Source organism: Oculina patagonica, chromosome 14 (assembly GCF_052425735.1).
Source record: "Oculina patagonica isolate OP01 chromosome 14, crgOcupat, whole genome shotgun sequence".
In the NCBI taxonomy this organism is placed as follows: Eukaryota; Metazoa; Cnidaria; class Anthozoa; order Scleractinia; family Oculinidae; genus Oculina; species Oculina patagonica.
The window spans coordinates 1220197-1246809 of record NC_135771.1 but is presented as its reverse complement, the minus strand read 5'-3'; the positions used below and the strand labels follow the sequence as shown (position 1 = coordinate 1246809).

The window sequence follows — 26613 nt, the reverse complement described above, 5'->3', positions numbered from 1 at the left end:
TCTTCCTTCGCTAGCATCACGTGTATTTATTTTCCAAATGGTACAGCTACCAAAACTCCAGTTGATGCCGTAGAGAAAACTTGAAATTGTCACGAGCAAACTCCGCCACGCACCATTGACACAGACGATACGGTCGTTTCTTTCCCCGTTTTTACACAGTTTCGAACTTCTCTTACATAAACATCGCTAATATTTACCTTCCAAATGCATTTGAAATTAATTGAAAATTCAGAGCCGCCATACGGCCAAAGTTTGTATCGATCTGTTTTCGTGGCGAACGAAGAAGTTGAAATTTCTTTGTTCTGTACTCGACATTTCATTGGCTGAAGCTAACTTTGTCTGGGTGACCCCGGTTACAGTAGCCGCACTGTAATAAGTGTGTTGTGGTTTAACAGTTCGAGTTATCACTAGGCCTTTCTCGATTATGCTAGCATTTTTTTCGGCATTTTTTGGGAAAACGAGCATTTTTTTCGTTTTTTCTTCAAAAAAAGGATTGCTAGCATTTTCTGTCACTTTTCATGACTGTGATCCAGATTTTCAGCACTCAGAACGATAAATAATCCTAAAGTTTCACAATTTTGATTACATAATTTGATTGTTTTCTGTCTGTTTCGACTGTTTGTGCGCTGTGTTACTTGTGTACTTGTGTTGTGTTACTTGTGTGTGTTTTTTAATTTTTTATTTTTATTTTTTAAAAATAGATATTTTTATTTAATTTTTTTATTTTTTTATAAACAAACAATTATTAAGTATCACCTGTTGTTGATATGAGCATACAATGTGAGAGTTTGTACGTTTTGTTTGAAATAAAACAAAGCATTTTTTGGAATTCAAGTGGCATTTTTTATGGAAATCAGGCATTATTTTAGCATTTTTTTGGCTTTATGCGAGAATTTCTAGTAGCATTAAATGCCAGTTTTACTAGCATAATCGAGAAAGGCCTAGTTATCACTGGTTTAAATTTTTTCAAATCAGTTTGATTATTTCCTTTTGTTTCTGATTATATATGATAATCAATATGAGTAAAAATCAATGTTTTTAAAATACTTTTAACCAGAGATAAAAACTCAAGTGAGTAGGGTTGTAATCTTAAATGGAGTATCTTTCTAAAGTTTTAGGGATACATGTCAAAATTACGTCAAATTTAAAACAGGCTGTATCTAAAAAAACAAAAACTAAATCCCCCCCAAAACAAAGTTAGTTAACTGAAAACATAAAGCCTCATTCACTCTACATTTATCCAGACATATTATGCATGCGTCCAACAAATAATACATCTGTTTAAGTCTTTTGGATACATAACATTGCAGTGATGGTCATCATCTGACAATTTACAATAAGTGTCTTATTTCCCATATTCACCAAGACACATGCATACCGGTAATAAGCCTTCCTAGATAGAGTAATTCAGCTATTGATTGTGTTTTAATTTATTTATTGCTTTCTGTAATACCTGTAATTACTTTTACATACACAAGGTTGATGCAGTTTTTTTGAAACAGTTACAAACTTTATAAACTTAATTTTATTTTAGATTTAGAATAACTAATCCTTTAAAATAACAAAGTTATCTGATTGTATGACAAGCTGAAAAACTGATCATTGTAAAGCGGATATTATCAACTATTAAAATATTAATGGTGACTTCTAATCTAAAAATACTCTTAAATAGCAGTTAAAAATGGAAAAACATATATAAATCACCTATTGATTTATGTGTACCTTGGATTAATCTGCTTAATTCAAGGCACACTTAGTTAAAAGAAACATTAACGCCGTTTCAACGTGTCTTTTAGCTCTTAAAACGACAAGTATTTCAGAGCAAATAAAACAAAAGAGCTTAATCGGCAGGTATAAAATGCTTATTGAATACAACACTGAGAAGCAGAGACATGACCAGATGGCAAAATGTTAACACAATCCTTTGACAATTCAATTACCGCAGCCAACTCTTCCTTATACTCTCCAGTATATTTACTGACAGAGTCTTTGATGAAGTCAGCCACCAAATGCCCTGGCAAGGCATTACTTAAATTGAACTGAGAGTGTGTTTCTAATGCATCATACAGTTTTAATGTCAGGAGAAACATTGGAGTCTGATGATGTAAATAAAATGAGTAATGATCTGTAAATGAGCGGGATTTTACAACATACTCTGGCACATCAGGAATGGCATGGGTTTGCAATGCTTCCCGTATGTGTTCAATAGTTTCCCTCTCCTCAAATGAAAGAATCTCTTTGAAATGCTTCTGTGTTGCAACACCAACCACCCTTAATTGACCCTTGACCCAACACAGTACTGGGCCACCTGAGTTGCCAGAGTTGAGAGCACAATTTAAAACAGCCATTGAATGACCTGCTAAGGTTTTCTTGGAACCAGAGACATTGCCACTCACAAAGAGAGCTGTTTCTCCTGTATGGCTCATGGGATAACCAAAAGAAAAAATTGACATGCCTGGTAATAATGCCTGGTGGGACAACTTCAATGGACAAATTCCACTTTGCTCTAAATTAAGATCTGGACAACAAAGTAATGCCAAATCTTTCCCTGCATCATAGCGAATGACCTTACAGGCCAGTTCACCAATGGCTTCATTGGAAATGTAGATTTCATGACCCTCAGTCTCATTCAAATAGGTTTCAATTACATGCCTATTTGTAATTATAAAATGATCATTAACTATAAACCCTGAGCCATGCTCAATTTCAACATTGGTGGTGGCTAACTCATACTCTTGTTGTATGCTAGCCCTTTGTTCATCAACCTTTTGCTTACTTTCACCATACTGTGGTGTTCCTTCACTTTTATACTTGCATGCATCACAAAATGTTTTTGTATCAAAATATTTAACTGCTTGTTTTATATCAAAAATGTCATAAGACTGTTCATTTTTGTTTGTGTTGGGAAATATTTCTGTATCCCCAAGAAAGGTACCTGCAAAGCAGTTTCTCACTCTGTGCTCTGCCTCTTTCCAGGAATATTCATGCAGAATTGGTTTACTATCTGTATCACATGTGGCTTTCTGATAGTCTTCTTTCAAGTTTGCCCTGTTTTCATCAATCACCTTTTTCAATTCATCAGATCCAGGCCCTTCGTCTGGATATTTTTTTAAGTACTTTTCCACATCAAATTGAATAACTGCTTTGCAAATGTCAAAAATATTGTTACTCTGGTTTATTGCTAACATCTTATTTTTATCCATCATTTTGACAGGAATGCGGTCTGTGGGTCCAATTGGAAGACAATTCTTTACGCGCTCCTCTGCTTGATGACGGGTATATTTCTGAGGTGTATCTGCAGTAGCACACTGAGTAGCAGCAGAAGCCTCAGCACATTCTTTTTCTAAAGCAGATCTTTGTGTCTCAGCTCTCTCCCGTACTTCATCCCAATGGAGAACAGCATCATGGATGTCAGTAATGTTGTAAGATTCATTAACCTGATTCCACTCTTCATATTGGTAATCCCAGCCTTGTCGCTTTTCACGCACAACTTCATCGGAAAGTGTCCACCGATCCTCTGGAAAGAGTCCAGCAAAGCAATCCCTCACTCTTCGCTGTGCAACAAGCCAGGAATATCTGCGTCGTCCTTCTGGATCAGCAGTGGCTTCTTCAAGTTCTCTTTCAACATCTTCCCTTCGTTTGTCAATCAAGTCTCTCAGTTCATCAGACCCCGGTCGTTCTTTTGAGTATTTGTCAACAAGTCTCCTTTCATCAAAATTAACAAGTGCATCGTGAATATCAACAATGTTGTAAGTTTTCGTCGTTACAGCATTCCCATTTTCTTTACATGTCGTGGGAAGCAAGAGCTGATGGAAATCTCTTCTTCTGTCGTACCAGCTATATACATGAGTACCAAATAATCCATACCAATGTGCATAACAACCTTCCAATCGCTCTAGCGCTGCTTTCCTGTCATATCTGCGTGTTTCTGGTTTCCCAAAAATCTTGACCTTAACACAAGCGTTCAAAGCCTTTCTTCCCTCATCGCCAAGTACATCACCGTTGTGCATGTTTTAAACCTCACAAACCAACTAAATGATAAGCCCCTTCCTCCAACAAATTCGTAACAGAGTACAAGCAGGCATTATGAATGTTTATCATGGTGCAATAGCTTGGTAACCGCACATTAAAGTACAGGCTGGAAAAGTAGGAATCTCGGAATTCGGAACTCGGAACCGGAACCGAATAATCAGAATTTTCGGAATACCATCGAATAAGGGATTTATTATTCAACTTTTTCCACTAAGTTTGGGTCTGTATTTCGTAAGGTTGCTCAATCTATCGTACGCGCGTTTTTTTTTGTCGAAGAAACCCAAGATATAAAAGTGAACAAAATATGGAATTCTAAATGTACCGGGTATTATCATTTTCAAACTTTTTTTGCATGTTAGCAAACCGCACTGTAGAAAACAGGACTTGATGGGCGACAAAAGTGTCTAATTTCATTTTCACAAGTAAGACACAAAGATAGAAAAGCAAAAGAAACTGAGAGGAAAGTGCAAGCGTGCATGAGTTTGTCAGCGGGGGCACCCAATGAGACAATTATACTATAGGTGAAGGAACACCGTTTTTACGATATAGATGTGCTTTTATGTGCGATTTAAAGCACTTTATTTTTAAACATTAAGAAAGCATATCTTTTCGGATACGCTAGCTGAACTAACAAACCTCAGAAAATTTTAGGAATCAAAATATTATTATCCGATTTTATGAGTCACTGATTCCTTCTCAAAAATCGAAGCTTCCCTTTTTTGTGATACCATTGCCCTTTTATCCCAGAGGAGAGCTAGGAACTAAGTCAAAGTAGTCATTAACTGATACGGGTAAAAACAATATTGATAACTGAGTGCTTGCACCGATTTTGTCTTTCGTGGCTAATTTAAAAAAAAAACAGACTTAGTGCATTTCCCCTCGTATCATATCGTATGGACTTAAAATAAATGCCAGGATATTCGGGATGCTCAGACTGTCTCTTCAAACTGCGTGGGTGGTCTCATAGCATTGTCTACCGCTTTTTATATACAGTAGACTTATTACAGTGCATTTCTCAAAACTTTTGACAAACAGTTTCCGAATTTCGTTTGAAATTCCAGAAGTTCGCTACAAACTTGGGGCTTTTATATCACACAACCACCTTTCCTGCAATCTTTTCCAAGAATACTATTGGTAGAGGGTACTGATAGTATTACTGTGGAGTCATACTTGCAGTAGCAATAATATTCTTTCCAGGGTGGACACATTTATTGCAAATTAAGTCAATGTACATGTACAGGTCCTGAGACTCTGGGCAAAGTACCAGGTAAGACAATACCACTAGGCAACACCAAGATATATTTACTGGTCAGAGATACTTCTAAAAATGATCCACATTCAGTGATTATTGTTCACAACTATCAGCATTATTACTTCAGTAACACTTTATTCCAAGTGCTTTGTCAAACTGACACTTTGTATAATGTCCAGCAAGAACGTGTGTATCGTGAATGTATTTTCAGAGAGTATTTTAAAGAAAAAAGTCAAGTAACAGATCTCTTAAAAGTGTGGTTGATCACTCATCACCTAGTAGGGGTGTGTTTCATCACATATTTGTCCCCTAGAAACACTTTGCCTTTTTCAGAGCAATTTAAGCAATATTAGCCATTGATATATTTAAGGGCTTAATATTTGGGAACCATGGCAACATTAGAGACTTTGACCTCAATGTGGGTTAAATATGGAGATGTGGGATCAGTCAGACAAGGTATGACATGCAGTCTTTTGTCTTGACCCCTCCCCCCACCCCCAAGCTTTAATTAGGTATCCCTCCTTGCACTCTTCAAGATGTACTTACAGTATTACAACTTCTGGAATTCTTAATGTCAATAATTATTGTGATTTAGAGGGCCACAGGTTTGTTAGCTCCTTTCAGTGCTCAAGTAAGTGTTCACCCTCGTGAAATTAAGACTTTACCTTACCTCACCTTATGAGTAGACAGAATATTAATTATGTTACCTTCACTGTGGCAGTTGTAGACTCAACAACTGGCTGTGAGCTCAGTTTTGGATCCTTCAGCACGTCATGACTGCTTTTCATTTTCATTGTCTAAAAATCAGAAAACTGTTAGGTATGATAGCAGCTACTTTGATTCTCAGTTCTGATCAGCAATGTATTTCTCATTACAACACCAATAGTTAATCAAGTATATAGGTGATGAGAATAAAGAGGATAATCAATTAGGCTGAGACAATATTGTCTTGATGAACAATTGAAGACCGGCGGGAAACAACGGCCACTGGACTTTTTGGCTAAATCAAACATTATCAAAACAGCTCCAAATTGCGCATGCAGGTTTGTTTACGTGTGCTTAACACTGCCCTTTGTTTCATTTGGCTGGTCTTTCGTTTGTTTTTGAAAAATTACACATGCAAAAAGACAAGGTTTTTGCTGGCGAGACGTCTTTTTGACTTTTCTTTTACAAACAATAAACAAAGGAAACCTTTTGTTCCACAAAACAATGAAACCAGCTAAAGTTTTGGGATTACAGGCCTAGCCCTAACCCCTAAGCTTAACCCTAGCGAAAAAAGTTTAACCGCCTAAACCCCAAGGGTTAGGGTTAGGGTCTGACGTCACTAGGGTTTCATTTCCAATTTAGGGTAAAAAAGCTAAACCCAAGGTTAAGGGTTAGGGTTAGCGTTAGCATTTTAAGCGGCTAGCTTTCACTGCAGTCTGCTTGCGGTTAGCTGCTAATCTGTTACCGTTAGCTGTAATTTGAGGTGAAAGTGAATTAAAGAATATTTAATGAGGCACAGAAAACAATTTTGCGCGGGAAGGTCCCCTGCCAAACCTATAAATAATTTTTTAAAGTCTAAAACCAGGTCACTTCTCGGCAACTTTGTCGTGGCAGCACCCGAGCGGACCCTGCAAAACTCGCGTTAACAGAGTTCCCGGCAAGAAACCTCTTGTTTTAGGCTTTCTACGCGGCCAGGCTCAAAACTACCTTGGTTTGTGCAACGTTTTTTCCGAAGCACTAAACAGCGCTGTTGTACAAAACAAAGGCAGAAACATCACTCAGTTCTTCGAGCGATGCTGTTAACTTACGGCTATTCAGACTTAATGATGTCCTTCAACCACCTGGCAGCCACACTTGAGCTAAAACTATAAACTTCTTCTTTTTACTTTCAAAAGCGCCATTTCGCTCAATTCAAACTCTTCCGCCTCTAACATGTGATCTTACGTCACAATGCAGTATCCACAATGCAGTATCCAATGCTCTACTCAAATCAACAAGAAACACAGCAGCGAGTCGAGCTAGACGTAGACGCTTAGAAAACCCTGCAGGGAAAGATGTACACGCGATGCGTTGGAAAAACTCAGACTGCTGGCTGACTGGGAGAATGTAAGCTTGCAAAATGCCTTTTTTTGCATGTGTAATTTTTCGAAAACGAACGAAAGACTAGTGAAATGAAACAAAGGACAGTGTAAACAAACGCACACGTAAACAAACCTGCATGCGCAATTTGGAGCTGTTTTGATAATGTTTGATTTAGCCAGAAAGTCCAGTGGCCGTTCTTTCCTGCCGGTCTTCAATTAAAATCTCAAAACTAACCATTAAAAATGTGTAAAAATAGTAAGGAGAGTTAAGAACATCTAACCTTTGCAACTGAAGCCACCGTTGATTCATCTTCTTCTGCCTCCTCACCAAAAGACAACAAGCTGAAGTTTCTGTTAACAAAAAAAATAGGTGTTCAACAAGTTGATAATTTCATTATGGGGCTTTTACACAAATGGTCACATCATCATCATCATCATCATCATCATCATCAGATCATCATCACTTTGTTTACCCTCAGATTTCACAGTACACAGCACAGTGGGCAAACACCAGATCACAACACCGGGAACTCCATGCCCTACTCTTTACAATAAATGAGTGGGTTCTTTTACATTGTACATCCCCTGCTGACTGTAACACTGAAGATGCAGGAGACGGGGCCTAAGCTTTATCGTCCTTATCTGAGAAGACTAGAATACCTCACCATTTGCACATGTTTCTGTAAAGGCAGCAACCAAGGAATAAATTCAACTCACTTTGTTCCCTTGACTTTTTTCTTTTTTTCTTCTTGAGGTTTTGCTTTCATTTCTTCCTTTTTCAGCCTTGGAACAATGTCGTCGAAGGGATTAAATAAAACCTGACAAAAAAATAATAAACAATGTACACATACCATATTTACTTGAATAAGTGCCGCAGCGCTTATTAAATTTTTTCGCGCCTCAAGTGCGGCGCTTATTCAAGGGCGGCGCTTATTTAAAATTGGAGGCTACAAACAATGTAATCTAGACAAAACATCTACAGTGACTAAAAGAATGGTCTTTTGATTGTCAGTATTCGTCTCTTATGGAAGTTTAATGTTAACAGAACTGTATATAATTGTTAGAATCTTGGATAGAAAAAATAACGGGCGAGAGATAAAACATAATAGCTTTGAACTGCGAAACATCGCTTTTTGATCAAAAGGAATTTCCAACTGAAGGCTGTTTTAGAGTTGCTTTGTAGTGCTATTTTAATTATATAGAATTCTTAAATAAAATAAGCGCCGCATCGGGACTGCGGCGCTTATTTGGGGGTGACGCTTATTAACTTTTTTGTCCCAAATGCAGCGCTTATTCGGGGGCAGCGCTAAGTCGAGTAAATACGGTAATAGAAGTTAAGTACAGTCTAACTTCTTTAAGAGGTAAAGCTGAGTGTCTGTATTATGGAGGTGTCTGTATAACAGTAGAAATTCATATCAATTCCGGCCCTAGTTGTTCATAGGGTGGATAATGCTATGCACCCGATAGTTATTTATCCAGTGGATTGCATTATCCACCCTTTATCCAGGTTTTTGGGGGACCAGTTAAGGTGTCTGTAAAGAGAGGTTAATCCGTACTGCAATCAGTATAGATCATCTACTTTCAACTCACAGCTGAGGGCTTCTAGGTAAAACTCTAAGTACTTTAACCAACTTGGTGGCGTTGTATTTCACTGGTCAAGATAACATTGCGATATCATTATTGCTTTTTGTCTCTAAATGTATCACTAAATAGACAACAATGTACATGTAGTTTCAACAGCTTTACAGGAGACAAAAAACAGATGATCAATAGTATTGAGAAAAAGGTTGAGAAATTGATTCAAGAAGCTCACAGTTTAAAATGAAATTAAAATTTATCACACCTCTGTTCTTTTGATTTTTGGTGGAAAGAGAGGTCTGTCATCTCTATCAACTTCACAATCCTCCATTTTAAGCATGTTATATATTGTGTCCCCTGCAATCTAGTAACAAATAAACAAACAAATATTTAATGCATAATTGTAAAAACATGCGTGTGAGCAACTGTGTGGGTACATATGCACTGTGCAGCAGGTTAAAATGAATACCTCCCCTCTTTCAATTTTTGGCCAAAATTATGTCGGCAAACAATCTACCAACAGATGACTTACAGAATGCAGACCAGTAAATGACAGGTAACCTCACGGCCTTCATGATCCTTGTGATGACCTAACTATCAATCATCAACAAATAGTTTCTGTTCATCAAGGGTAATAAGTAACAAATTCAATCCCATCAATGTGTTGCAGGGTTCTCATTAGAAGAAAGTTTGCTTCATTGTGTTCTTTTCCACCCGCCTACTCTCCCTTTGGTGCCTTCCTACTTCAAAACTTAATGAAACCCCTGTGTGTTGGCCTGCAATGCATCAGCCAACACATTAGTGGACAGTCACCTCCACCTGTTGGCCAACATGTGACCTTACTGTCAAGGGACTACAATTGGACGGCATGGTTACATTATACCTTGCCAAAAATGGTGTGCTTCCCGTTCAGCTCAGGTGTCGCTCCAAGAGTAAAAAAGAACTGACTCTGATTATCATTAGGACCAGCATTAGCCATGGCAACCAGTCCTCTGCGCACAAAACGGAGCCTCTGGTGAAATTCATCCTGTAAAAAAACAATAAAAAGTAAAGACTGGCTGCAATCTGACAAATACTAGTACTGTAGTAGCTACCTTGGCAGCTAAATGAAGGGATTGGGAGTACTGCTACCCCTGAATGAAATATTAATCCAAGGTTAACCTAGCATTTTGTTAGGTAAAACATGCAATTTGCTACTGACATTCACAATAGCCATTTACAAATGAAGAAGCATTCTTAAGTTGGATACCCCAAAAAAAGGATTTTCTAAGCCCCCCAATGGGAGTCAAACCCATGACCTTCCGAACCAGTTTAATGCTATAACCACTGAGATTTGGAAGACTCATGGTGAGCAAGATCATTAACTATGTTCTTATGTGTTACCAATATCAGGAAGGTCGTAAGTTGGACTCTTGTTGGGGGAGCTCAGAAAATCTTTTTTTTTCTGGATATTTGACTCCATAACACTTCTTCATTTATTTTCACTTATGCAAGTTGCCATAATGATTGACCACTCATCAAAATATTCATTTTAATATTAAGCTCCTGGGTGAAAAGAGGCACTGTGACTAAGTTATGTATAAATTCTCAACGTAATATTAACACAATGTAGGTTTTTTAATTTTTGCTGGCATTTTTTCCCAGATATACTAGTAAGCATTTTGTATTAAATTTTTACTGACACTGTTCACAAAAGAAAAACAGCATGTTGCATGAATAATGTCACTGACATTATTTTATGACATCACCTTGAAAGGCTGCCCATAAATGGATTCTCCACCTGAATTAAGAGGGAATAAATTATTTTACTAATTTATCTAGACAAATCCTCCCATCTGTATGCTCATACAGATGTGTATGCTACAACATAAACAACTAACTTGGGGATTTAAAAAGTGGTTATAACTGGAGCTGGTTACTTATGACAATGAAATCTTACTAATGAGTAACTAGTAGTCACGTTGTGCAAGGCTTGTTTAATATTGTAATTCGCTTGTGTCTGTAGTATTGTAATTAGGTTCTTGTTTGTATTATTGTCATTGTAATTTCTAAAAAAAAAAAAAAATACCAAAAAAAAATAATGAGTACCGGTACCCACTGAAAAGGTACATTAAAATTATTTTGTTGCCTGTGAGAATTTTTTGACAACTCTTCTTACAATAAATTGATGAAATTTGTCAAGAAATTGATACCACAATTTGATACTATGAAAGAAACTCTACAGGGATTCCGGCAGATGTCTGGTGAGCTAGGCTGTAATTAAGTATTTCTATAGTGTGAAATGTGCTAATTGCCCATGGCGCTAAAGACCAGAGAGGATGGCTGACATTTCAGACCAGACCAGTCCTGTATTTGCAATTAAAAACTGACCAGAAAAACTTACCCACGCCTGTCCCTGTTGGGTCACCTCCTTGAACACAAAAACCTGATAACAAATCAACAAAAAAAATGTCAAGTTCGAGGCAAGCCAATAAAAAAGTGTGTGTCTAGCCTAGTGGCCAATACAGGCCAGAGCTTATCCCCATTTATGTAGCATAAAGGGACTAGGAGTATTTCTATTCCCCCCTGGATGGGATGATAGTCCATGGCAGGGTAAGTTTGTCCACCAGCATGAGTTTGCCGGTACCCATTTATACACCTGGTTGGAGAGAGGCACTATGAGAGTAAAGTTGCTTGCCCAAGAACACAACACAATGACCCCGGCCAGGGTTCAAACCCGGACTGCTCAATCCAGAGTCCAGCACAGTTACCATTCAGCCACCGCGCCTCATCCCACAGAGCAAGCCAATAGAAATGATGAAAATGATTCCCAAGTTAAACCACAGGGCAGTCATACATTTGCAGCCATTTAAGAACGCCAAGACTGTTGCAGTTTTTGTGGCTCATGTTTGACTCAATGTATGTACCAAGGAGCTGGTCTGCAGAGGCAGATCTAAGGGAGGGGGATGGGGGGGGGGGAGGCAGAGCCCCCACCTTATTTTTAGGCCAAATAGTGGCCTGTAGGACCAAAAATTATTTTTGAGAGCCTCCCTCCCCCTCCCTCTTATTTCAGAGTCTGGATGATCGGGCCCCCCACTTAACGGAAAGTTTGGATCTACCACTGGTCAGGGGCAGCATGGTACTAATACTAATATCACTCTTTTCTTTAGTTTGTATCTTTTTTTTTCAGTGACAGTGGGTCCTATTTGGGCATCGGAAAGCAGTAACTTTATTGATACAAGATTGTTTTAAGAGCTTAGTAGCTTGCAGAAGGCCAAGATGGCCAAGCTTACTACTAGACAAGGATCTTTAGTGATCATCCTTTAGGTATTCATACCCAAAAGTACTGATAATGTTAGCTTTGCAGTATGTCTAATACACATATCAGGTGGCAAGGGCTGCTAAAAATGCAAAGACCAATTAAAGAAAACAGTTTTTCAAATACAAATTGCAGTAAATTGTAACTGCCTACCTTTGACAATTCTGTGGAAAATAGTGTCATTATAGTATCCCTCTAAACAAAGCTGAACAAAATTTCTGCAGGCTTTAGGAGCTTCTTTTGACCACAACTCAATATCAATTTCGCCACATGTTGTGATAAGAAGAACCTGTGGTAAATACCAATAAAATCACATCAAACAAGCCATTTATTTACCCACTAAACATCATATGTTAAAGAAACAAAAAACATGTCTAAGTGTGCGATTGTTGAGTTCTATATTAGGCACGAGGGAATTTTTAAAAACACAAGAAAAGTGTATCGATCGAGAAGCACAAGGTACAGTTGAATCCCGTTAACTCGAACCCTCAGTAACTCGAACTCCCGCTAACTTGAACCTTTTTCGATTCCCCTTCAGGTCATTTTCTTACTAATTTACCCTCGATAACTTCAACTCCCAAGATCTCGAACCTTTTTGGATTTCCCTTGAAGGTTCGAGTTATCAGGATTCAACTGTACATCCAAGTGCTTCACACACTTCTTGAGTGTTCTTAAAAATTGCCAAGTGTTTAATGTATAACTTAACAATGCCTGAAGAGCAAGTTTTTTTATTTATTTTATAAAATTTTAAAGAAATAACACATGCTCAAGTTCATGATATAAGCCACAAGCATTATAACTCAATAAAGCATGTACGTTATGTAAGCTGCATACTTTATGGAACGATATGATAAAAAATAAACTTGAACTGACCAATAATAGCATATGCAATTCTTTGAACATTTCATTAGACGGCAAGCTCTAGGTTTCTATTGGCTGATAGTTGGGGAAGGGTGAAACCCCAATAGAAAACTGAGCACGAGCCGTCTAATTGTTTTTGCATAACCTAGTGGCTGATCTGTTAAACACAGAATATCGCTAGAAATGATTTATTGAAGTTTTGATCTAAAAATTCAGCAAAAAACTGAGCACATGCTCCATACAAACTGATTGGCTACACAGGTGCCATCTATCGAATAGACGGTACCTGTGTAGCCAATCAGATTGTACTCGCTCTCGGTTTCTACCGGCTTTTGATATTGCTCGGGGCTTCGCCCCTCGCCAACTATCAGCCGGTAGAACCTCGGCTGCCGTCTAGTGTTAGCATAACCCACTGACCGATCTATTAAACACAAAATATAGCTAGAGTTGATTTATTGAATGTTTTGATTGATAAAATTCAGCGAAAATAAGCGCGCGCTCCGGAGCCTTCTACGGATCAATAGTAGGCACCTGTGTAGCCAATCAGATTGCGCGATTACCAATAGTAGGTCAGTGTGGTTATGCTAAATGCCAATAGATGGCAGCTGGTTTATGCTAAAATGCATTAGATATATCGCAGTTTTTCATGCATGCTCTCAGATAACTCATTCAAGTGTTCATCACCCAGGAAATACTGTCTTGATGTACCTTCAAATTCCCAGAACTAACAACATAAGAAATGTATGACAATGAGTAAGGAGAATTAACAGTTTCAACAGCGTCAGCTGATTTTAAGATAAACACTTTAGCAGACCAGTGTTATTAAAGATGCATTCAAAGAAATTATCACTTCAATAAATCATAGGGTGTTGTTATAGTAAAAAAAAAAGCTGAATATTTAGTTTTTCTAGGTCTCTTTTTAATCTCACGCCACGCTTTTGTAAGCCATAAAATACAACATGCATAAACAGTGAGGCTTATAGCTGCTAACAGAGGCAGTCTTCCTTGGTTTCTCTTTTGTCAAAGTGTAATAATATCCTACCTTTCCATTTGTCGGAGGCTCCTGGATGTATATATTGCTCATGTTTGTAAAATGTTTTATTTATTTGTCGAGACAATCCTGCAGAAAATCCTGCAGAAATCGAAGAACCAACAAACAAGACAGCGGTTTTCCTTTATTACGCAGGCGCACAAGTGCTTACACGTGGATAGATTTCAAGATGGCGTCCCGGTTCTCCATGTTACGAAATTTGGCTTTTAGGAGAAATCTGCGCCTTCTTTGCCAACAGGTGAGGACATCTCTTGCAAGAGAGTATGTGTCTATAATTTTTCTTCGTGTAATAAATGTTTTTGTTTTCAGAACCGACAGATCGTCACGAGAAATCGTCCAATTTGTTCGTGTTTGTCCATCAAAAATGGAAATTTTAACAAGGTTGGTTGAGTAACCTTGTAGGTATTACCTTTTTCGGATCGATCCTTTGCTTTCCTTGTTATTTTCTCAGTACCTTAACTCTTCCTCTTCTTTTCTTAATTTACAGGAGTTCGTAAAACAAAAAGGGAGTTTGCGATTTCTGCAAACAACACCAGGTAAAAAATCGCCGGCGCGAGCGCTCTGTACCTTAGTGTTCACCCGGCCGATCGCATAAAAAAAACAGCTCGTGTTAGTGAATTATTTGCTTTTAATTTATGTACCTGTATTATCTTTCATAGTTGCTATAAAAAAACATGCTAACATCAAATGATTTTGGCGAACTTCCGGTCTAATTATAAGGTATTCTGGGGGTGTGTCAGGGGTGTGTAGAGGACAAGCATTAATGAAGGAAAACATTTCGCAGATTTTTAAAAACATCCAGAATTGAGCATTCCTAAATGTGCTACATGTAATTGGAATATGTTTGAAGAATAAACAAGGCTTAACATCAATTTTTAGTAGTCTTGCTTCTGTAAAGTATGATTTTCCTTTATTTTTTATAACTAAGTTATTTACTTTTTGTTTTATCAAGGTCTGAATGGAGAAATTCTTCCTTTCAAACTGTCTGACATTGGAGAAGGAATTGCAGAAGTTCAAATTAAAGAATGGTAGGAAAACACTATAATTTACTCACAGATATGTCAATGTTTGATATGTGGCTGGAAGCACTCTCATTGCTAATAACTTATGACATTGTGTCTAACTATGATCACCAAGGCAACGTGCCAAGAAAACAAATACCCTAGTGTTTTAAATGAAAAAATTTTCTGATTGATAAATTTCCCACATGTGGAAGGTAATTGGAAATTCCAAGGGGGTGGGAGACCTCAAAAGCCAAAACCTATAAAGGAAAGTATGGGGCTAACTGAAATTTCCAGAGGGGTTGGGGATCCAAGCCAAAAACATTTCCCTGTGAGGGGTATCCAGTGGATATTTTCTGGAACAAACAATGAAAATTAGGATTGTACTGTAAGGTTCAGCTAAAAAGAGATGTAATAATTGGCATTTTCTTGTCAGGTTTGTGAAGCCAGGTGACCATGTGAGTCAGTTTGACAGCATTTGTGAAGTACAGAGTGACAAGGTCAGTGTAACATAACAGTCCAGGGATTGTTGCCATGACTACATGCATCAGAATCCTGTTAGCTTCGAGTTCATTTGCTGAATTATTAACTCATGTGTTTGTAAATATTTCAGGCATCAGTAACAATAACAAGCCGGTTTGATGGTACCATTAGAAAACTCTATTATGAAGTGGACGACACTGCCAAAGTTGGACAAGCTCTTGTGGACATAGAAGTAGATACACATGCTGATGCCAGTAAGTTCATATTTTACATCCCATGTACTTTTAACAGAATTTTGATTCTTCTACCTTATTTTATTGTAAATAGTTGTGCGTTTTTAACATGAGCCCCTGGCTCGGGAGGCTGGGTAACCACTCCCGACGTTAACAACTTTAAATGAAATACCTTATAGGAATATAAGGAAGCATTTTTACAACGCGAACAAAATTTACCTAGTTTGTGAAATTACACGTAATAAAATTAACGCGAATTTAAGAAATGTTCTGGTTAAATCCTTATAGTAAAAAAGTTAACATCAATAACATGAACGCGAATTTCAAAAATTTGTGTTAAAATTTGCTATAATAAGGTACTTTAAATCCAAATCAGACACTAACAAACGGCCCCTATAAGAGGGTAGCAAAGGCTTTATAAGTGACACATGAAAAGGGCAAAAATTAGACCGTGACACGCAAAAATAGGGCAAAAAGTAGACCATGATGCATGAAAATAGCTAGAAAAGACATATGATTCATGAATTCTGCTGTTTCAAGTATATGTGACGCGTGAATTTGGTTAAAATTTGTACGTGAAACGGTATCATGAACCCCCCTTTGCTACCCTCCTATAAAGCAGTAGGGATTGTACTGACTCATTCTTAATGCCGACAGATTTGCTTCAGGTTTAAATCCATGACCTGGCCTCATTTGTGTTGAGTTTGTTCCTGGCTGTCCTCCTTGCTTCAAGTGCTCTCTAGTTTTACTTGCTCTATAAAAGCCAACATTTCTGAATAATTTCTAGCTTAGTACAAAGTTGATTTCAGGGTTAACTGACACAAGACTTTGATTTTGTATTTGTCAGATGTTGATACAGGACCAAGTCCTGCTGAAGACGTCATGGCTGCACAACAAAAACCCAAACCAACACATGCTATAGACGAACCACTTCCACCCCCACCCCCCTCCCCTCACTCATCAGCAGCTCAATCAACAGCTTCACCATCCTCTCCCCCTCAGACCACTGAAAAAGATCCTAGCAGCGATGGCAAAGTTCTAGCAACACCTGCAGTGCGCAAGATTGCAATGGAACATAATGTAAGGAGAATAAATTGCAAATGTTGTAAACAAAATGTTGTTTTAATCAGTAACTAGTTTAATCAGTAACTACCGATAGTGAGCCCTACTGTTTCCACTAAAGAAATAAAAACTACATGCATTTTTACATAGCCAAATGTCAAGGGAAAAGACTGTTTTAGAGGATTTGAACTGCAGGTGAAGATGTACATGCTTGTAATTAGTACTCTTGAATTTCTGTACAACTTTCTCTGGTGATTGTATCTGGCCATGAAGCTGAAGGGAAAAAATTAAGGCAAATTAAATGATACTGTTTGTGTAAGGTTGGGTAACAGCTATTCTAAGGGCACACGTGAATGGTGTGCAACCCTCCAAGAGAATAATGAAACAAACAACAGAAATAATACCCATCCCCCACCCCCCAAAATTTTTTTTTTTATATAATAGTAGCAACTGCTGCACAAGAGGACCGTTAGAGCTGTTACACCACAGTATCATCACACATTTTCAAAGCCTTTTGTAAATGACTATATAACCAATCAGAATGGACATCATAATTATTAATTAAAAACGTTTTCATTGCGTTCTTCTTTCTGCAGATTACACTGTCTGATGTTCCTGGAACTGGTAAAGAAGGAAGAATTCTAAAAGAAGATATCATGCAATATATTGAAGGAATGAAAACCAAAACCACTCCAGGTTATTACTAACTTTGTTTACCAAATCAAGTAAATGCTATTTGCTACTTAAAATTGTTTTCTTTTTAAAATTGTTTTTGAATTCCTTTTCCTATGTCTTCACAGCCCCTCCCCCCACAGTAGAAGCACCAGCAGCAGCCCCTACCGTCCCACCCACCCCGATCAGAAGACCTGAAGTCATGCTTGAAGACAGAACAGAACCAATCAAAGGAATCAGGAGAGCTATGGCTAAAGCGATGACTGCATCACTTGCAATCCCTCATTTTGGGTACAAGGATGAAATAATTCTAAATGAGCTTGTAAGGTATGGAATATTCAGTGCTTAAAGATTTTTTCTCGTGTGCCATGCCCAGACATCTCAGGTGTAGAATATTGGAACAAATCAGCCCGGGTGCCTCAGGCAACTTACTTTTGTCTTTGGGCGACCTGTAAAACTTTTCTATCATGAAAGCTTTTAAGAGCTGGGCACCCAAGATTTCTTACAGAAGAACCTTCGGGCACCCTGCAATTATTCTAAAAGCACAGCTTTGATGGGTATTAAATGGGAACTGGGGTTTGGGCAAATTTTCACTGGAAAATGGGATTTGGGTCACTGAGACTGAAAATCACAAACAAATAAACAATAGACCTGCAGGGACTTGGATTTGAAAAATTGGGAAAGCAATAGGCTGGGAAATGGGATTTCATACCCCCCCTAACCTGCGATCAGGCATTCTTTTTTCTTTTTACGAAAGCGAGAGGGAAAAGCGCCTGATACATATTTCCGCCGCCAGCCGCCCCCAAAAAAAACTATGTGTGGAACTGTCAAACACTCGTGGGCGCTGTGGTTTCAGCGGCGTCGGATGTACTATGTACAGCCTGTATTTCTTCGCCTTGGAAAGCTTTTAGTGGGGGGGCGCTGCGAACAATTCAGTGTGCCGTCCCTTTTCCGTAGCGCGGAGTGGGCTTCTGTTGTAAAAATCTTTTGGCTCCCTTTTTCTCTTGGTTCTTTCTTCGTGTTCCTCGCAGTACGTGACTCGTCTTGCTACTTCCGGAGTCTTGTTACTCCATTAGTTTTTGACTAAAAAAATCTGGTTTTTTTTTCGACTGTAGCCCTCCTTCCCCCGCAGCAGTAGTAGGGAGGGAGGGTATGATTTCAGGTTAACCCCCCCCCCCCTTTAAGGACCCTCCTAGATTCTTGTCTTATTCTTGATGCCAATAACACTGGTCTGTGTTAATAGTAAAGACCTCAAGGGAGTTGTACACAGACCATTATGCTTACAGTGGAATATAGTTTCAAACTGTTTTTTTTTTTTGGTGTGTGTGTGTGTGTGTGTGTGTGTGTGTGTTTGTGTAGGCTGAGAAATCACAGCAAGGAATCATTTCTGTCCAGAGGAGTGAAGCTATCTTTTATGCCAATGTTCATAAAAGCAGCATCCATGGCTCTGTTACACTTTCCAATATTGAACAGTTCAGTGGACCCAGAGTGCGAGAACATCACTTTTAAGGTATGTTGAAGGAGGGAAAAATGTAGGTATTTCCCCCCCCCCCCGCCCCACCCCAGCCCAAACACGTCATCTTTTATGGTTACAGTGTTTTCAGTTCTGTTGTTTTTTTTTTATTATAAACAGGTGGGAAAGTCTGAGTTGAGCTAAGGGTAGCATAAAATGACAAATTAAACTCTTTGGAACTACGCATTAAACCAGAGTCTTGATCAGCAAATGGATGCTTCAATCAGACTATGTTTTAGCCAGTCTATGATTATACTCCAGTATGATAAATTCCAAGCGCTTTTTGGTTTCAAGAAATAAGGCCAATAGATGAACACCTCCTCCTGTTTTACAGGAGTACAAAGATGGGCATTCTCAAATCAAAAGCAAATGCACCTTAAAATCATTTCTTATAAAGTCCTTAGATGTTGCATTCCTGGTGGACTTATACCTCAAACCATCAGACAGGGATATTGTTACATCCTTGCACCAGTATCTCCAATACCATAACAAACAGCCAACCAGAATATATTTGTTATTCTTGCAGTACGTTATATCAGCAAGTCAAGCCAAGTTTAGAAACACTGTACAATCACTTTTGTGCTTTTTTTGCAGGGTTCTCACAACATTGGTGTTGCCATGGATACACAACAAGGCTTATTAGTACCAAATGTTAAAAATGTTCAGAACAAGTCAGTATTTGATATTGCCGTGGATCTTAACAGACTCCACCAGCTTGGACTCACTGGCAAATTATCACCTGATGATCTTACAGGAGGCACATTTACCTTATCAAACATTGGATCGGTAAGTGAACCAGGTGTCTTTCATACTGTAATGCAAAGGCACACAGGGATTAGATAACTGTTAACTCTACTGAGGGAGCTGTGACGCTAGACAGGAGTAGGTGGAGGAACAGTGATCTAATCTGGAGGTCGTGGGTTTGAATTGCAGTGAGGACAGAGAATTTTTTTCTTTGCCTTGTTTGTTACCGGACTTTCTTTCTAGGCCAGGCTAACACTTGAAGGAAATTCCTAGGTTACTTTACACCACTTTAAAACATATTTTAGAGTTAATTCTCTCGTTTTCAGCTGTATTATTCTCAGTTCTGTTGTAGAGTTCATTTTTACCAGAGTGCAGCAAGATGTTGCTTATACGTAAGCTGGAATATTAATTTTGTAATATCCCGATTCTTATTCCCAGATTGGAGGGACATATGCCAAGCCAGTGATCATGCCACCCGAGGTAGCTATTGGTGCTATCGGAAGAATACAGGTTTGTGTATGTTTACTGCATACAGTTAGGGAAACAAGTATCGATTGGTACATGTAACAGTCAAAACCAGATTCTGGTATCTGAGATATCATCCCAAAGTTGCTCAGAAACTTATTGCACCATGATGCGGACCCCCCCCCCCCCCCCCAAAAAAAAAAAAAAAAAAAAACAAAAATATCTCACCCTATAGCTTGAAAAGCTTCCAAGTACTCTTGTGTGCTTACACTATTCATTGATTGGATGATTACCGGGTAATATCTATCAATCAATCAATCAATAAAATTTATTTATCCTTGGAGCTGATGAGGGCTGACTAGGCCCTTAGCAAACATATGTTCATATGCCGAGAAAATAAATACAAAATGTGGTTCCAACAGAGATTTTCCAAAAGGGCTCCCCTTGCTCCCGTGGCTCAATAATAAAAGCCTTTATGAGTACTTTTACAGCTGCTTTTAAAAGCAGCACTTAGTACAATAAAGGCAAGCTGAAATGACATTGAACAAGTTTTTCTTTGCTTACATGGTTGTTTATCGCATTTTGACAGGAAGTCCCCAAGTTTGATGAGAATGACAATGTTTACAAGGCACACATAGTCAATGTGAGCTGGTCAGCTGATCATCGTGTTATAGAAGGAGCTACAATGGCCAGATTCTCTAATCTGTGGAAATCATACCTGGAGAACCCTGCGTCAATGCTAATGGATTTGAGATAGCATTCTATGCTGTAACTTGAAGCTACAATATTTAGGAACATCAAAATTGTGTCAGACATACAGTATGTCACCACATCAACAATTGGATGCAATGAATTACACTTTGTATTGGTAGTCAAACGAGAAACTGCACCGAAAATTTGATGAAGAACTGAGATAAAAATACAATGAGGTGACTGCATTGGTTTTTCTTTACTCTTGGTCTTCAAAAATATGAAGTAAAAAACCAAGTACTGTACCTACAGTGTTGACTATTGCAGTTTGCCTGTACACATATGTATAGCTATCAGAAATGCATGGTCACCTGAAGTGACTAACATTAAGGTTAATGTCAAATCTACAAATACCCTGTTCTCAAAGCTAAACCAAGCTTTGGAGAAAGCTGAACTTAAAAACTTTTTAATCAAATCAAAAAACTCAGATTTAATTTTTTTTATTCTTGATGTCTTAGCGATTTCTTTGTGGAATAATAAACTGTCAGTCATTCTGTCCAATCTGATGATAGTCACCAGACAAAGTATTAGAAGAATGTTTTCTTTATTTTCATTTAAATACAGTGACTGTGTTCTTAAAGGTGTTAGAAAATATAAAACTAGCTACAATGTAGAACATAACATAGACTAAGAAGGGTTACATTTTCATACATTAAAATTTTGGTATTTAAGCTTTACAAAGGAATTGTTCAGCATACAATCGGTTTAAAAGTGTGTTAAATAAAGTATTATGCTAAAACCAATTTATGCCCACAAAGAAAACTTTGTGAAAGTACTTATTTAAAGAATCACTTTTTTGTCAGTCTGGTATTCATTTTTACAACATATGTCTGTAAGAATTCAATAAATTCAAAATTATTTTCGTACATAAAACCAAGTAACTGGTGCTTCTTGGGTAGTGTTGGATAATGTAAAATTATAAACTAAATTAGAACTTACATGTGGAAGGGTAAAAAATCGGATCAATTTAGGTTTCTGGGAAACTGCTCACCTCCCCTCCCCAAACCTAACATTTTGCCCAAGCGATAAGTAGGGTTAATGTTAGGTTTGGGGAGGGGTAGGTGAGCAGTTTCCAGAAACCTAAATTGATCCAAAAAATCTTCAAAAGTTGCAAAATAAAAAATGGGAACAAGCTTTTAACGTGTTTCAATCTTTGTCATAGTATGGGATTTATAAATTATTGTATCCTAATGTGAGCATTGAAAAATGAATGCCCAGAAATGATACCAAGACATGCAGGGTTAGTCAACAGGAAGGCATGGAAGGGGAGGGGAAAAAAGAGAGCCTTTGCACAATCATCCCACAATTAAACTTTGCTTGTTTTCCTGGCTTTCTTCCTTCATCTTTTGGTATTTTGTAAAATGTGTTGATAAAAGTACAAACTGTACAGTTGCCCAATGGATGTTATTACTCAGATTCTGAAGAAGAATCCTGTTTTTTACTTTTCTTCTTTCTTCTTTTCCTCTTTTCTTTGTGTTTGTGCTTCTTGCTGCTTTTACTCCTTGAATTTTCTTTCCTGCATACAAAAATTACATTAATTTTATTTTTAAATTACTTTCTTGAACATTGTGCCATAGTGAAACTTGATTAGTTGCAATCAGATGCCATTCTAAAGTCCAGTTTCCAACACATGTCAACAAGATCCTCCAGCCAAGAGCACATCACTGATTGCTGTCTGGATTTGAAGTTTTTTTAGGCCCGATTTACCTTCATAGCCACGATCACATTATTATTTATTGGGGCTTGCAAACTTTAAAGAGGTCAGATGGCAGGTTAAAAGAACTATTGATTGCCTCATCTGTGTCCCCTCTCACCAATGTGGCTGGCAGTTTATAATTATTTTATTATGGGTTAAATTCGTTTTTGGTTCTCTGGCCCTACTAAGGGTTCTTTTTTTGGAAATTTCTGGTCTTTAAAATCTATGCTCTTAAAAAGCAATGTTACCAAATTTAAAGAGAGGATCTGAATCAAATCAGCTATGGCTGCATGGCTTTTCATCCTAATATTAATAGCTATTTAGAGTACACCTGTAATTTGTTTGTATTCAATGTGTACTAACTTTGGATGTTTCTTTGTCTTTTTTCTCTTTCCTCTGTGATTGTCAGAGTCATCATCACCTAAAACAATGACAATGAATGTTTGTTTGTCATCATTATAATTATTACAAGTTGTTGATTAAGTTGCCTTGAGAATAGCCGAAAATGCGTAGCAGGCATCTATGTACACCCAGCTGGCTTATTTAGCCTTGCACTTTAAAAGAGTGCGTGATTGCGAAAAGGCTGCACGAGGAAAATTTCCCATACGCGCTCAAAACTATGGTGGCCCCCTTATGCCTTTCGTGTTTCCCACACACCCGCTCAAAACTACAGCACCTGTTACGCAGGCTACCTTGAAAGCAAGACATCAATAGTTATCTAATTTAATAAAATTAAAAATATCTTATCAGTTTTTAAGGTTGCAGATGAATATTAAAGGAACAATTCCAGGCAAAAATGTGACACTTTAACTTCTTTCCAAAAAATTAACAGTTAATGTAACCATGATCCAAGTACAGAATTTGTTGTTCCTTACTCTGGTCACTTTCATCTGTTGATGATGAATGATGCCTCTTTGCCCTGCAAAATGACAACAAGCTTTGATGATCATCATAATTCCAATAAATAAGAATAATACCTGATTCCCTCTATAGCGCGCGCCTGCAGGGAATCACGGTAGTTGTATTCTCAAACCATGCGCGAGACTCAGCAACGTGCATCGTTGCTGAGTCTTGCGCATGGTTTGATGATACTACCGTGATTCCCTGCAGCGCGCGCTATAGAGGGAATCGGGTATTAAAGCAAAATGTTATGATCCAGAGCTGAAAGTCAAAAGCCAATCAAATAAAACTAAATACTGGTACAATACATTCTGATGACGATTCTAGATTCAAGATAGCTTTTTATACATTACATTACTTTCATAATCACATTGTAAATAGTTTTTATGGTATACATAATTTGTTAATGTTTTATATGTAATTTTAAATCTAGTATTTTTAATTTAGTGCTCAGGGCTCCTGTTGATAGCAGTTCCTTTTAAGCCCCTGAAAGGACTACACTGAGCCTTATAATAGACCATTTTACAGTTGTCTGCTTAGTGACCTGGCCTTTGAATGGAAGTGAGGCTGGAGGTGACCTTGTTTTGATACAGACCTCACTGCTTTTGTTTTGTAAATCATGTTGTTTTGATGCTTATTAGTTTGCATTTACATGATAAAGCAGGGAGGTTTGTATCAATGCAAGGTCACCCTCAGCCTCACTACCATTCAAAGGCCAGGTTACTTGACAGGCAACTGTAAAATGAACTATTAAATATAAATTGCCACAGACAAAGGAAAAAAGATCTCCACTATAAACAATACTGCATGCATCTAAAGAATTATTTCTTAAGTTACAATTATAACAGTTTTTGTTCACTAGTTGTACTTTTGTGCATTCTGGTGTCTACTTTGCTTCATGCTTGACAGATTATGAAAAAAGAGGTGTTGCTCATGGTCTAAACCAGACTCAAACCTATCTAGAGGTGTTGACCTGGAGTTTGAGAAACTAACCAACTTATAAGCTGTAGATTACATTTTGCCAAATTCTCAGAACTAGCATTGAAAGAAATGTATGGTGATAACAAAGGAGAATTTATTTTTTGAACATGAGTAGAAGGCATACTTTTTTGAAACAGGTGGTGAATATGATGCAGCTCTTTTTCGTGGGACATCTCTTTCTTTCAAAGTCCTTTCTAGTGACTGAGATCTTCTAAAATAAATAATCAAAATCAATCAATATGATTGAGTAACATTGACAAAAGACTATAATCTATACACTATACAAGACAAGATTCTCTGAAAATATAAAACCCAAAATAATGTTTGAATATAAAATACAAGCTAAAATGGTGCTGAAAATAAACGTGTGATAAACCATACAAGAATGAGCTTAAAATTCACTTGTGTACTTGACAAATAAATTATGCATAAAAGATGTGTGCATGATTCAAACCAGGGCACCAGTACAACCCCCTCCCCCCCCCCTGCTAAAAATTTTTCCTAACTCGAGCTATAGTAACGGTAACTTTGATTCCTTCTAAGGAGGAGAAAACATTGGCATGCAGGTGTAAGTTTGGTAGTTTCTGAAAGGGGGGGGAGGGGATAAGGATTTCTGTTGGCACTTTTATTGTTTTGTTTTTTTTGTTTAAGAGGAAAATTTTGACTGATCTCGTCATAGGGGAAAGTATCAGAAAAAAGGAATGGCCCTCTAGTTTATGTTGTTTGGCTTTACATGGCTTCTCGTGAGTTAGATAGACTGTTAACAAACAGTCATAACACCCTTCACAAATTTGAAGATTAAAAAATAAAGCATTGCTGCAGCAGTGCAATGTCTGCTGGAAGAGCTGGAAGAGATGGGTCTATCATAGGGTGACGCGCAAGCCAAAGCTCAGGACAAGGTTGGGTGGCGAAGTATTATTGCGGCCTTATGTCCCCGACGGGACAAAGAGGTCGAGTGAGTGAGTGAGTGCAATGTCTGCAGTATCTTACCGAGAAGATCTCTGTCTTTCTTTCATTGTTTTTCTTTTCTGAGTCTTTGTTTTCTTTGCTTTTGCATCTGAGTCAGATGAGGATGGTGTCGACGTTGAGCTGACACTGATTTCCTTGTCACTGTCGTCTTCACTTGACGTACTGCTTACGTCAACAACAACATCCTTCTTAGGATCAACACGAACAAAGTTACGGCACTGAAAAGTCAGGTGTCCACCTAATGAAATGAACAGCCAAGTGCCCCAGTAAGAATTATAAAGAAACATTACAACAATCTTTATTTTGTGCCCAGAAATTAGAATGAAGATTAATACATGTACATACAACGTGAAAAAAATTACAGTTTGATCAATGCTGCAAGCCTGTCCTTGACTGACAAATGCACTTTCACAGGGGCTCAGCTTTACAACTCACAAGTTTTCATGTAATGCAATACACTTTTCTGATCCTTGAAATTAAAGACAGTGTGCTTGCGGTCCAAGTTAGCGGGTGTTTGCTCCCAATAACCTGACTATCTTCAACACCTTAGCTCAGTGGTCAGGCATAAGTACAATGACTTTAACTTTAATAATTTAAACTTACTGTAGCCACATTTCTTGCATCCCGTTCTTTGGCTTTCTGTATTCTGGTTTGTCAGTCTCCCTATTAAATCTGGATTTACAAAAGGCATCTGTTAAACTCGGAATGTTCAAAATTTGACGTAAACTCAGTCAACTCTAGACTCTCTAGTCTCCAGTCAGACATGTGACATCAAGAAGCAATATAGAAGAGCTGAAGGCCATTTCAAAAGGTAGTTTTGTAAATTTTGTACCTACCTTTTATATCTGAAGAACTCATAATTGAATTTAACAAGAATCGTTTCGTTGTTTATACAAGAAAGAAGTTGTTAAAACGTGAGCACGATTCGTTCTGTTTGGTTCAAAACGCCGCCATGATGTTTAGACGAGAGGGACTGGAACTGACTAGCACTTAGACCCCACTCACC

The 26613-nt window shown here is 37.9% G+C and overlaps 4 protein-coding genes across 5 annotated transcripts in view; 1 reads left to right on the top strand and 3 right to left on the bottom strand.

The window, feature by feature from the left end:
• The window catches only part of LOC144638569 (spliceosome-associated protein CWC27 homolog), a 36467-nt gene extending 22157 nt beyond the window's left edge, over positions 1-14310 (bottom strand). The window contains exons 1-9 of the mRNA XM_078497759.1: positions 14130-14310; positions 12380-12515; positions 11312-11353; positions 10677-10708; positions 9812-9955; positions 9194-9292; positions 8068-8168; positions 7632-7701; positions 5992-6081 (exon numbers count right to left, since the gene is read on the bottom strand). Coding sequence (XP_078353885.1) covers positions 5992-6081; positions 7632-7701; positions 8068-8168; positions 9194-9292; positions 9812-9955; positions 10677-10708; positions 11312-11353; positions 12380-12515; positions 14130-14171 — 756 coding nt within the window. The 5' untranslated portion in view covers positions 14172-14310. The remainder of the gene's footprint in view (positions 1-5991; positions 6082-7631; positions 7702-8067; positions 8169-9193; positions 9293-9811; positions 9956-10676; positions 10709-11311; positions 11354-12379; positions 12516-14129) is intronic.
• Positions 1440-4067, bottom strand: LOC144638565 (uncharacterized). Its single transcript, XM_078497757.1, has one exon. The coding sequence runs from the start codon at positions 4008-4010 to the stop codon at positions 1863-1865; it is 2148 nt and encodes a 715-aa protein (XP_078353883.1). The 5' UTR covers positions 4011-4067; the 3' UTR covers positions 1440-1862.
• On the top strand, positions 14287-21713 carry LOC144638568 (lipoamide acyltransferase component of branched-chain alpha-keto acid dehydrogenase complex, mitochondrial-like). The gene is made up of 13 exons (XM_078497758.1): positions 14287-14376; positions 14448-14519; positions 14626-14674; positions 15091-15166; positions 15576-15639; positions 15753-15876; positions 16703-16935; positions 17514-17613; positions 17718-17916; positions 18949-19099; positions 19697-19888; positions 20285-20356; positions 20901-21713. Exons 1-13 carry the CDS (start codon positions 14308-14310, stop codon positions 21066-21068), a joined length of 1569 nt encoding a protein of 522 aa, XP_078353884.1. The 5' UTR covers positions 14287-14307; the 3' UTR covers positions 21069-21713.
• Positions 21714-22161: 448 nt separating this feature from the next.
• Positions 22162-26576, bottom strand: LOC144637827 (uncharacterized). 2 transcript variants are annotated; one of them, XM_078496906.1, is made up of 7 exons: positions 26444-26576; positions 26211-26279; positions 25629-25845; positions 24763-24849; positions 23633-23676; positions 23121-23178; positions 22162-22577 (listed from the first exon to the last, which is right to left on the bottom strand). In XM_078496906.1, the coding sequence occupies exons 1-7, from the start codon at positions 26463-26465 to the stop codon at positions 22469-22471; spliced, it is 606 nt and encodes a 201-aa protein (XP_078353032.1). In that variant the 5' UTR covers positions 26466-26576; the 3' UTR covers positions 22162-22468. The 2 variants fall into 2 exon arrangements, with proteins under 2 accessions (XP_078353032.1, XP_078353033.1); XM_078496907.1 differs by having other exon boundaries at positions 24763-24846.
• Positions 26577-26613: the final 37 nt, after the last annotated feature.

Coding starts and splice junctions, on each gene's coding strand:
- LOC144638565 (XM_078497757.1), bottom strand. CDS start 4,010: ATGCACAACGGTGATGTACTTGGCGATGAGGGAAGAAAGGCTTTGAAC.
- LOC144638568 (XM_078497758.1), top strand. CDS start 14,308: ATGGCGTCCCGGTTCTCCATGTTACGAAATTTGGCTTTTAGGAGAAAT. Junction 14,520..14,625: donor AAAATGGAAATTTTAACAAG/GTTGGTTGAGTA, acceptor CTTAATTTACAG/GAGTTCGTAAAACAAAAAGG. Junction 15,167..15,575: donor GAAGTTCAAATTAAAGAATG/GTAGGAAAACAC, acceptor TTTTCTTGTCAG/GTTTGTGAAGCCAGGTGACC.
- LOC144637827 (XM_078496906.1), bottom strand. CDS start 26,465: ATGAGTTCTTCAGATATAAAAG. Junction 25,846..26,210: donor ATGCAAGAAATGTGGCTACA/GTAAGTTTAAAT, acceptor TCATTTCATTAG/GTGGACACCTGACTTTTCAG. Junction 23,179..23,632: donor AACAGATGAAAGTGACCAGA/GTAAGGAACAAC, acceptor TCATTGTTTTAG/GTGATGATGACTCTGACAAT.